Source organism: Macaca nemestrina, chromosome 7 (assembly GCF_043159975.1).
Source record: "Macaca nemestrina isolate mMacNem1 chromosome 7, mMacNem.hap1, whole genome shotgun sequence".
Classification (NCBI taxonomy): domain Eukaryota; kingdom Metazoa; phylum Chordata; class Mammalia; order Primates; family Cercopithecidae; genus Macaca; species Macaca nemestrina.
Genome location: NC_092131.1, coordinates 158,192,712 through 158,204,736, shown reverse-complemented (window position 1 = coordinate 158,204,736; position 12,025 = coordinate 158,192,712). Strand labels below are relative to the sequence as shown.

At 40.9% G+C, this 12,025-nt stretch overlaps 1 protein-coding gene across 4 annotated transcripts in view; it reads left to right on the top strand.

Annotated features, from left to right (window-relative positions):
• LOC105491277 (WD repeat domain 76) overlaps positions 1-12,025 on the top strand; it is a 44,619-nt gene that overhangs the window by 9,404 nt on the left and 23,190 nt on the right. For all 4 annotated transcript variants that reach the window (XM_011757534.3, XM_011757511.3, XM_011757544.3 and 1 more), the window contains exons 3-8: positions 762-854; positions 2,447-2,502; positions 6,505-6,628; positions 8,986-9,084; positions 9,193-9,236; positions 10,431-10,584. In XM_011757534.3, the coding sequence (XP_011755836.1) occupies positions 762-854; positions 2,447-2,502; positions 6,505-6,628; positions 8,986-9,084; positions 9,193-9,236; positions 10,431-10,584 (570 nt within the window). The remainder of the gene's footprint in view (positions 1-761; positions 855-2,446; positions 2,503-6,504; positions 6,629-8,985; positions 9,085-9,192; positions 9,237-10,430; positions 10,585-12,025) is intronic.

Genomic DNA, 12,025 nt, shown 5'->3' with positions numbered 1-12,025 from the left:
TTTTTTTTTGGAGACGGCGTTTTCACTTTTGTTGTCCAGGCTAGAGTGCGATGGCATGATCTCGGCTCACTGCAACCCCCGCCGCCTGGGTTCAAGTGATTCTCCTGCCCCTGCCTCCAGAGTAGCTGGGATTACAGGCACCTGCCACTACACCTGGCTAATTTTTTTTTTTTTTTTTTTTTTGCATTTTTAGTAGAGACAGGATTTCACCATGTTGGCCAGGCTGGTCTTGAACTCCTGACTTCGGGTAATCTGCCTGCCTTGGCTTCCCAAAGTGCTGGGATTACAGATATGAGCCGCCACATCTGACCAATTTTTATATTTTTAGTAGAGACGGGATTTCACCATTTTGGCCAGGCTGGTGTTGACCTCCTGACCTCAGGTGATCCACCTGCTTCAGCCTCCCAAATTGGTGGGATTACAGGCGTGAGCCACCATGCCTGGCCAAAAATAACTTTTGAGTAATAGTACAATTAATTGCCACTAGGAAATAATTTGCTACTAGATTATACTACTTGATTTCTAATAACAGATCACTTCTTAACTGGGAAGCCATACAGATACTCTGTGAGTATCCCAAATTCAGATTTACTGAAATATCCAATTCAGCAAACGTCTGTTTTGGTTAGATGGCATGAAATGAATAGAGGTAGTACAATTTGAAGTAAAGTATTCATGTAGAAAATGAAACACATAGTTTTGTGAAGTGCTTTTCCTATAGATTATATAAAGTAATGGAATCTTTTTGGTAAATTTTATAGGATGATTTTTCGGGATTGTCACCCTACGAAAGGAAGAGACTGAAGAACATATCAGAAAATGCAGACTTTTTTGCTTCTCTTCAGTTGTCTGAGGTTTGTGTGGAGTCTGTATTTAAAACCAAGATGCTGGGCCGGGAGCAGTGGTTCACGCCTGTAATCCTGTCACTTGGGGAGGTGGAGGTGGGAGATCAACCTGGGTAACATACGGAGACCATCCCCCACCTCTATAAAAAGTAAATTAGTTGAGCATAGTGATGCATGCCTGGAGTCGTAGCTACTGGGGTGGCTGAGGTGGAAGTATGGCTTGAGCTTAGAAAGTCGAGGCTGCTGTGAGCTACGATCGTGCCACTGCATTCCAGCCTAGGCAACAGAGCAAGACCCTGTCTCAAAACAACAACAAGAGCAATAAAACCCAAGATGTCATAACTCCCACCAGAAGGTCAATAACATACCAGGTTTCATAGTGTCAGATGAGGAAGGCTAAAATAGGAGCAGGTTTTGCACTTAATAGGAAGAGGTTACTGTATTCCATTGGTTCGAAGGCATTTTTTTTTTGTCCTTTTTTTTTTTTTTTTTTGGAGGCAAACTTTTGCTCTTGTTGCCCAGGCTGGAGTGCAGTGACGTGATCTCGGCTCACTGCAACCTCCGCCTCCCGGGTTCAAGCGATTCTCATGCCTCAGCTTCCTGAGTAGCTGGGATTACAGGCGCCTGCCACCATGCCTGGGTAATTTTTGTATTTTTAGTAGGGATGGGGTTTCACCATGTTGGTCAGGCTGGTCTTGAACTGCTGACCTCCAGTGATCTACTCGCCTTGGCCTCCCAAAGTGCTGGGATTACAGGTGTGATCCACCACGCCTGGCCTTTTTTTTTTTTAATTTTTATTTTTTGAGATGGAGTCTCGCTCTGTCGCCCAGGTTGGAGTGCAGTGGCCAGATCTCAGCTCACTGCAAGCTCTGCCTCCCGGGTTTACGCCGTTCTCCTCCCTCAGCCTCCCAAGTAGCTGGGACTACAGACGCCCACCACCTTGCCCGGCTAGTTTTTTGTATTTTTTTTTTTTTTTTTTTGAGGCGGAGTCTCGCTCTGTCGCCCAGGCTGGAGTGCAGTGGCGCGATCTCGGCTTCACTGCAAGCTCCGCCTCCCGGGTTCCCGCCGTTCTCCTGCCTCAGCCTCCCGAGTAGCTGGGACTACAGGCGCCGCCACCACGCCCGGCTAATTTTTTTGTATTTTTAGTGGAGACGGGGTTTCATTGTGTTAGCCAGGATGGTCTCGATCTCCTGACCTCGTGATCCGCCCGTCTCGGCCTCCCAAAGTGCTGGGATTACAGGCTTGAGCCACCGCGCCCGGCCGTTTTTTGTATTTTTTAGTAGAGACGGGGTTTCACCATGGTAGCCAGGATGGTCTCGATCTCCTGACCTCGTGATCCGCCCGTCTCGGCCTCCCAAAGTGCTAGGATTACAGGCTTGAGCCACTGCGCCTGGCCTTTTTTTTTTTTTTTTTGAGACAGGGTCTCGCTGTGTTGCCCAGGCTGGAGTACAGAAACGCTGATCATGACTTATGGCCTATCTTTAGGATCTTTAGTTCCTGAATAGACCTTAGTTTAACGTGGGTATAGTAGCAGATACCTAATATTTTTAAAGGTAAGATATGTAGTTAAAACATTTTTACATGATTTTTATACTTTACAGTCTGCTGCAAGACTCCGTGAAATCATAGAGAAGAGACAGCCTCCTAAATCCAAGAGGTAAAATACCTGGTTTGCAATGCCTGAACCATGATACATTGCTCAACTGTTTTATAATTTGAAAAAAATGGTTTGGCATAGTAAGCTTAACAGATCGTCAAGTGCTGTTTAACCTCAGTCCCTCTAGGATCTCTGAGGTAATGCTACCCTTTAATAACTTTACAATTCTCATCTTCATCAAAATAATATGGAGCAAATACAATTGAGAGCTGAAATTTGTTTATATTTGTTGTTGCTATAATGGAGGGAAATCTTTTTTTCCACTAAATTATTGTTACTTAGAAAACTATTATTCTTAAAGACTCTTCTACTTACTTTTAATTTTTCTAGCTGTCTTTTTGCGTCTCAATTTGTTTTTGCTTTCTTAGTCCTAGAATAAAGGAAAGGAATTAACATTTATTGAACATCTATGAAACATACTGCAGTGATCTAGCAATTTTGTTGTGTATTATCTCATTTAACTCTGACAACCACTGTATCCATCCATGTATGTGGTAGGTAATATATTCATTTTGTGAGTTAGAAATCAGGCTCAAAATATAAGATTGTTGGCTGGGTGCGGTGGCTCATGCCTGTAATCCCAGCACTTTGGGAGGTTGAGGCAGGGGGATCACCTGAGGTCGGGAGTTAGAGACTGGCCTGACCAACATGGAGAAAACCCATCTCTACTAAAAAAAAAAAAGTTAAAATATTAGCCAGGCATGGTGGCAAATGTCTGAATCCCAGCTACTCAAGAGGCTAAGGCAGGAAAATCACTTGAACCTGGCAGGCGGAGGTCGTGGTGAGCCAAGATCACACCATTGCACTCCAGCCTGGGCAGTAAGAGTGAGACTCTATCTCAAAAAAAAAAAAAAAATTATTTGCTGAAAGTCAAAACAGCTTATAAGTGGTGGCTTTAGGATTTGAACTCCAGGGTTTTTAAATTTTGAATTATCTCCATTGCATTTTGGTAGTGCTTACATGTAAATGAAGAAACTAAAAATCTTGGTATCATTAGCTCATTTGTTTAGTGCCAGATGCTAATGAAATGTAGCTTCATTTACTTGGTTTGATTCTGTTACAGGACAATTAGCTTGAGAAAAGCTAGACCTTTAATCATGGCCAGGTATTTTCAAGTATGAAAAGTTACTGTAAGAGGAACATCATTAACACTGGAAAAACAGTAGCACTGGTCCTGTTGCCGGCTGATTAGTACCTTTACATTTGAATGTTTTTTATTAGCCAAGATAGGTGATTTCTTCCTAAATCACAAAATTCCAGCCCTTAATAGTTGCATAGGTAGTAGCAAGTTGATAGTATGGAAGTTGCTTAATGTAGAGGAAGAAGCATAGGCTTTGAGATGTAGCAAATTTGGGTTCAAGTTTTGATTCAGTCACTTACAGCTATGATATTAATCTTGGATACTTTATATAATTTTTCTTTCCTTTTCTGTAAAACTGGTGTTATGCTAATCCAGAAGGATTTAAATTTTTTTGAAAATTATTAAATATACATATAAAAAGGTACATATAATGTATTTGTGTAGTTGAAAAATTATACAGGTCCCAACCATGTACCTGCCATCCAGGTTAATAGAAATTATGAGTACCCCCGAAGGCCCATATATACAGCTCCCTCCAGATACTACCACTATGCTGACTTTTGTGATAATATTTCCTTGCATTTATTTATAGTTTCTTTTTTTTTTGAGACAGAGTCTCACTTTGTTGCCCAGGCTGGAGTGCAGTGGCGTGATCTCAGCTCACTGCAAGTTCTGCCTCCCAGGTTCACACCATTCTCCTGCCTCAGCCTGCCGAGTAGCTGGGACTACAGGCACCCGCCACCATGCCCAGCTAATTTTTTATATTTTTAGTAGAGACGAGGTTTCACCGTGTTAGCCAGGATGGTCTCCATCTCCTGACCTTGTGATCCACCTGTCTCGGCCTCCCAAAGTGCTGGGACTACAGGCGTGAGCCACCGTGCCCAGCCTATAGTTTCATTTTTATTTATTTATTTATTTTTGAGACAGTATCGCTCTGTTGCTCAGACTGGAGTACAGTGGCGCCATCTTGGCTCACTGCAGCCTCTGCCTCCCAGGTTCAAGCAATTCTCATGGCTCAGCCTCCTGAGTAGCTGGGATTACAGGTGCTCATGACCATGCTTGGCTAATTTTTGTATTTTTAGTACATACGGGGTTTTGCCATGTTTGCCAGGCTGATCTGGAACTCCGGACCTCAAGTGATCCGCCTGCCTCAGCCTCCCAAAGTGCTGGGATTACAGGTGTGAGCCACTGCGCCTGGCTATTGATTTATAGTTTTACTACCAGTGAGTGTATCCTTAAACACTCTATTGTTTAGCTTTGTCTTTTTTTGGTGTTCACATACAATATGCCATTTTTATATTCTGAGATGTTCTTATTTTGCTCATCTTTACATATTTATGCTTTTAAATTTACCCATGTTGATGTGCACAGCTTTATTTCATTCTTTTTTTCTGCTATATGATATTCCACTGGATAAATGTACTACATTTTATTCCACTGTTGATGAACAATTGAGTTGTTTCCAGGTTTTTATTATGAAAAGTGCTGCTCTAAACATTCTTAAGTCTCTTTAGTGCTTATGTATGGGAGTTTCTCTAGGAGTAGATTTCTAGGAGGATTGTATGACAGCCCATATTATTCCATATACTCAGGCGTATTTTTTGAGGATTAAATATGAGATGAAATGTTGAGTACAGTTTTTAGTATATAGTATACTTTCAATCAATAATAGTTTTTAGGCCGGGCGCGGTGGCTCAAGCCTGTAATCCCAGCACTTTGGGAGGCCGAGACGGGCGGATCACAAGGTCAGGAGATCGAGACCATCCTGGCTAACACAGTGAAACCCCGTCTCTACTAAAAAATACAAAAAAAAACTAGCTGGGCGAGGTGGCGGGCGCCTGTAGTCCCAGCTACTCAGGAGGCTGAGGCAGGAGAATGGCGTAAACTCGGGAGGCGGAGCTTGCAGTGAGCCGAGATCCAGCCACTGCACTCCAGCCTGGGTGACAGAGCCAGACTCCATCTCAAAAAAAAAAAAAAAAAAAGTTTTTACTAATTCTCGAACTAATGTGGACTATAGCTGATAATTTTTTGTGAATTTTTGGAAATAATTTCAGAGGCTTCTCTTTCCCTGACATTTTAAAATGAATTTTTTTAAAATGAAAAAATAGTGCATAAAAAATAGGGACTGTATATTATTTGAAAAGTAAACTGCCAGGCGCGGTGGCTCACGCCTGTAATCTCAACACTTTAGGAGGCCGAGGCGGGCGGATCATAAGGTCAGGAGATCGAGACCATCCTGGCAAACACGGTGAAACCGCGTCTCTACTAAAAATACAAAAAAATGGGCTGGGCGTGGTGGCGGGCGCATGTAGTCCCGGCTCTCCGGAGGCTGAGGAAGGAGATTGGCGTGAACCCGGGAGGTGGAGCTTGCAGTGAGCCGAGATCGAGCCACTGCACTCCAGCCTGGGCGACAGTGCGAGACTCTGTCTCAAAAAAAAAAAGTAAACTACAGTGTATGGAAGGGAATGCAGTGAAACGTTTACGTTTCCTTCCTATTTTAGACCTTAGTTTTCCAGGCCTTTTCCCTAGAAGTAGTAGTTTTATGTGTATTCCTCCATAGGTAACCTCAGCATGTACAAATGTATGTGTATATGTAACCTTTTTGTAAACCTGTACTGGACTTTCTTTTTGCTTTTTATAAGCTAGGGTTCCTTTCAGCAGTGCATTAAGATCTGTATCATTCTTTTTATGGCAGCATATTATTCTATTAGATATGTACACCATGATTTAACAGACCTCACCTCCTTTTGATGAACATTTAGGTTTAAGTTTTTTCCATACTTATTAAAATAATTGTGGCCATGTATATATATGCAATGTATAAATATATCTGTGGGATATATTCCTAGAAGTTATCTCTTTAATGTTAGTAAATTTTATTGTTTTGTGAGTATAACATGAATTTTCCCCCACTCTTGTAGAAAGAAGCCTAAGAGAGAAAATGGGGTTGGATGTAGAAGGTCAATGCGATTACTAAAAGTTGATCCTTCGGGAGTTTCATTACCAGCAACTCCAACACCGCCGACATTAGTTGCAGATGAAACTGTAAGAAAATGTGCAAATACAATATTTTAATGTAATAAAATACTGAAAAATTTGAAGTGTTGAAACTAGACTAAAAGTTCATTAAATTATGTTTAATTTTATATTTCATTCTTGAATGTTGTATGGTTTTGTTTTTTGTTTTTGTTTTTTTTTTTAAGACGGAGTCTTGCTCTGTCACCCAGGCTGGAATGCAGTGGCATGCTCTTGCCTCACTGCAACCCACTCCTGGTGTTCAAGCGATTCTCCTGCCTCAGCCTCCCGAATAGCTGGGATTACAGGCACATGCCACGATACCTGGCTGATTTTTTATATTTTTGGTAAAGACGGGGTTTCGCCATGCTGGCCAGGCTGGTCTTGAACTCCTGACTTCAAGTGATCTGCCTGCCTTGGCCTCCCAAAGTGCTAGGATTGCAGGTGTGAGCCACTGCAATGGCTGCGCCTGGCCTGTTCTATGGTTTAATGAGTAAGATTTCAAAGTCGTAAAGACTAGATTAAATTCTGTATTTCTGCGGGACTTACCTGCTATAGGATTGTGGGTGAGTTAATTAACCTTTCTGATCGTTTCCCCATTAAAAAAATGTCAGCAATAATAGAACCCTCAGTAAATATGTGCAATTTTATGTCAGTTTTAAAAAAAAGAAACCTGAAAGAGATACTGTGAAGATAAATTGTATCTATCAGGTTTCTCACATTATATTAAGGGCTTAGTAATCAATAAAATATTAATGTTAATAATATGTGATAATGTGTAGTTTAATTTTAGTGAGTAGAGTTTTATTTAGCAAACATCGTCTAAATAATATTTTTCAAGAACACCTATTTTTAATACTTTATATCAGTGTTTAATTGTAAATAGGAAGATAGCACTAATTAGGAAGGTGCTCTGGGAGCAAATTGCAAATCCAGGTGTTACGGGAAGCAGCATGGAAGAGTAGCTTCCAAATTTTTTTGAAGCCTCAGCCCACAAATATATTTATGGCCAGGTGTAGTGGCTCATGCCTGTAATCCCAGCACTTTGGGAGGCTGAGGCAAGAAGATCACTTGAACCCAGGAGTTTGAGACCAGCCTAGGCAACATCAAGTGACCCTGTCCTCACAAAAAAAATACGAAAATTAGCTGGGTGTGGTGGCATGTGCCTGTAGTCCCAGCTCCTCAGGAGGCTGAGGTGGGAGCATCACTTGAGACATTAAATTAAAAAAAAAAAAAAGATATTTACATTGTAACCATTACACATATATGCAACTGAAACCACAGTTTGTCAAGTGACACTACATGTGCACTTTGGTATTTCTTTTTTTTTTTTTTTTGAGACACAGTCTCCCTCTGTCGCCCAGCCTGGATTGCAATGGCATGATCTTGGTTCACCGCAACCTCCGCCTCCCTGGTTCCAGTGATTCTCGTGCCTCAGCCTCCATAGTAGCTGGGACTACAGGCGTGTGTCACCGTGCCTGGCTAATTTTTGTATTTTTAGTAGAAATGGGGTTTCGCCATGTTGGCCAGGCTGGTCTCGAACTTCTGGCCTCAAGCTATTTGCCTGCCTCGGCCTCCCAAAGTGCTGGGATTACGGGTGTGAGCCATGTTCCTGGCCTGATACTTCTCTTCTAGTCTCATTCACTAAAACAAATTGCTAGTTGTGACATATTAACATGATTTCTCACCCATTGGTTGGTTACAAACTGTTTAAAAAATTAGTAATGTAGGTATGATACTGAGTAATGAGTTAAGATAATCTGAGTCAGTTCTCAGCTTCTCTGGTTAATGGCTGTGTGACTTCGGGCAAGTTAACTCCTCTAAGTTTCTGGTTTTTTTTTTTTGGGACGGAGTCTTGCCCTGTTGCCCAGGCTGGAGTGCAATAGTGCAATCTTGGCTCACTGCAACCTCCACCTCCTGGGTTCACACGATTCTCCTGCCTCAGCCTCCCGAGTAGCTGGGATTACAGGCACCTGCCACCATGCCCAGCTAATTTTTGTATTTTTAGTAGAGATGGGATTTCACCATGTTGGGCAGGCTGGTCTTGAACTCCTGACCTCGTGATCCGCCTGCCTCGGCTTCCCAAAGTGCTGGGATTACAGGCTCTAAGTTTCAATCCACTGTCTTTAAAATGTAATACCTCATTCACTAGGTGCTTGAGAGGATTAAATGAGATAATACATGTTATTGATTTATAGGGTACCTGGCATTCATTTATTGAACAATTATTTTGAGTGTCCATGATATGCCACCATTACTGTTAATGTTGAAAGTGAAGTTGTGGGAAAACAGACAAATACCCTTGCCCTCCTTGTGTTTACATTCTAGGTAAATGTAAACCAACAAATTTACGAGACTAACAAATAACTTTTTATTTTTTATAACAGCCTTTGTTACCTCCTGGGCCTTTAGAAATGACTTCTGAAAATCAAGAAGACAATGAACGATTTAAAGGATTTCTGCACACATGGGCAGGAATGAACAAGGTATTGGGAAGGCTAATAGCCTTTAGAATCATCTGTTAAGGAAATATATACTATATATATATGTGTGTGTGTGTTAATGTAGTTCTTTGATCTCTCCCAATGTTTCAGCCAAGTAGTAAGAACACTGAGAAAGGATTATCTAGCATTAAAAGGTAAGTTGCAATTCCTTGTGTTTCTTTTATATTTTTTGAGATGTTTGAGTTATAAAGATTATACACCATTTTAGGGAATTTTGAAAGTGAGATGAAATGTTTCCACCCTAACAACCGTTGTTTTTGTGTATTTCCTCTCAAGTGTTGCCATATACAATACTACTAGGATATAAGCTTCATGAGGGCAAGAATTTTATTTCAATAACCAGAACAGTGCCTGGCACATAATATATGTTCAGTGTTGAATAAATGTTCAGTGTTGAATAAATGAGTGAATCCACATACATTTTTACTGTATGTTGTAATGTATATACAATTTTGCATTATACTTTTTTCTTTTTTTTTTTTTGAGACAAGGTCTCCCTCTGTTGCTTAGGCTGCAGTACAGTGGCGCAATCTTGGCTCACTGCAACCTCTGCTTCCTGAGCTCAAATGATCCTCCCACCTCAGCTTCCCAAGTAGCTTGGACTACAGGCATGCACCATCATACCTCACTAATTTTTGTATTTGTAGAGATGAGATTTTGCTGTGTTGCCCAGGTTGGTCTTGAACACCTGAGCTCAAGTGAGCCATCTGCCTTGGTCTCCCAAAGCGCTGGGATTACAGGTGTGAGCCACTGTGGCTGGCCTGCATTATGCTTTTTTCATTTGTGGTTACATGTTATTAGAGTCTTTAAAATTATTGAATAATTATAAAATATTCCATTGAGTAGAAGGAATTCACTTCTCCTCCTACCTGCTTGGTATTTGCGGTTGTTTTCCATTTAGTTTTGTGTGTTTGTTGAAGTATATGGATATGATAGTGGATTATTTCTTTAGGTTAGATTTCCAGAAGTGAGATTAATGCATCAAATATTGTGAACATTTTTATTGCTTTTAGTACACATTGCCGAACTGTTTCTCAAAAGTCTTTTTTTCTTCTGAAAATTTTATACGAACTTACTCTTCCACTAGCTATATGTGTGATTATGTGTATTTAACTGCAGCCTACCAGTTTTTGGTGGTGGTAAAATTATCAAGGGTAATTTAAAAAGTGAAAGAGTATTGCTTAATTTGATTTCCTTGGTTACCAGGAGATTGAATAGTTTCCAATATTTGTTTACTGATTGTAATTTTTCTTTTTGAATAATCTTTTACTTATTTTGACTATTGAGATTGGTTTTACTTACAAAATTTAACTTTCTAATTTTCTTAGCTACAGAGCCAATTTAAATGGCATGGTCATTAGTGAAGATACTGTTTACAAAGTTACCACAGGCCCAATATTCTCTATGGCTCTCCACCCATCAGAGACTAGAACTTTGGTAGCAGTTGGGGCCAAATTTGGGCAAGTTGGACTTTGTGATTTGGTAAGTTGTTATTCTTGAATATATTATAGTTTGTCTAAAGCAAATAGTCTGGAAGAGAATAGGCTAGAGCCATGTGTTTATAAATGTTGCGTGAGACTTATAATTTTGGGCTTTATGATGCTTTATGATTCCAAATTTTAGAAATCTGGAGGAATTTAAATTTGCTTTATAGAACTTTAATATTTTTAGCTTGAATATCATTAACCATCTGGGCATAAATTAACTGCCAGAAAACTTTGTTACACTTTAAACATGTATGTGAAAAGATCACACAAAGTGGCCGGGTGTGGTGGCTCATGCTTGTAATCCCAGCACTTTGGGAGGCTGAGGCAGGTGGATCACCTGAGGTCAGGAGTTTGAGACCAGCTTGGCCAACATGTTGAAACCCTGTCTCTACTTAAAAAAAGCAAAAATTAGCTGGGTGTGGTGGTAGGCACCTGTGATCCTAGCTACTTGGGAGGCTGAGGCAGGAGAATTGTCTGAACCCAGGAAATAGAGGTTGGAGTGAGTCGACATGGTGCCATCCAGCCTGGGCGACAGAGTGAGACTCCGTCTCAAAAAAAAAAAAGTTTAGTGTTTTTTTTTTTTTTGAGGTGGAGTCTCGCTCTGTCGCCCAGGCTGGAGTGCAATGACGCGATCTCGGCGCACTGCAAGCTTCATCTCCTGGTTCACGCCATTCTCCTGCCTCAGCCTCATGAGTAGGTGGGATTACAGGCGCCCGCCACCGCACCCAGCTTATTTTTTGTGTTTTTAGTAGAGACGGAGTTTCACCATGGTCTCAATCTCCTGACCTCGTGATTCACCTGCCTTGGCCTCCCAAAGTGCTGGGATTACAGACGTGAGCCACCACACCTGGCCCAAAGTTTAGTTTTCTAGTTGTGTTTACAATATGGTCTGCTATGGTCTGAATGTTTTTGTCACCCCCAAAAATTCATATGTTGAAATACTAATTTCTATGGTATTAGGAGGTAGGACCTTTGGGAGGTGATTAGGTCATGAATAAGGTTAGTGAATAAGATTCTTATAAAAGAAACCTAAGAGAGACCACTGTCCCTTCTACCATGTGAGGACTCAGCTAGAAGGCACCAACTATGAACCAGAAAGTAGGCCTTTAACAGACACTCAATAAACTGGAACCTTGATCTTGGTATTCCTAGTCACCAGGACTGTGAGAAATAAAATGCTGCTGTTTATAAGCCACTCAGTTTATGGTATGTTGTTTTAGCAGCCCAAATGGACTAAGAAACAGTTTCTAAGCTGTATCAAAATATCTTCCCAGGGACCTGCTTTGGAACGATTCTAGTCATCTTTGATGAGTCAGAAATAGATACTGAATTCCATTCATTGTGCATATAATTCTGCATGAAATGCTGTCTGTTGTTACAAAATTGAGAAAAGTCAAGTTAATATTCTCTGAATTTATTTTCTTATTGGGGAAGAA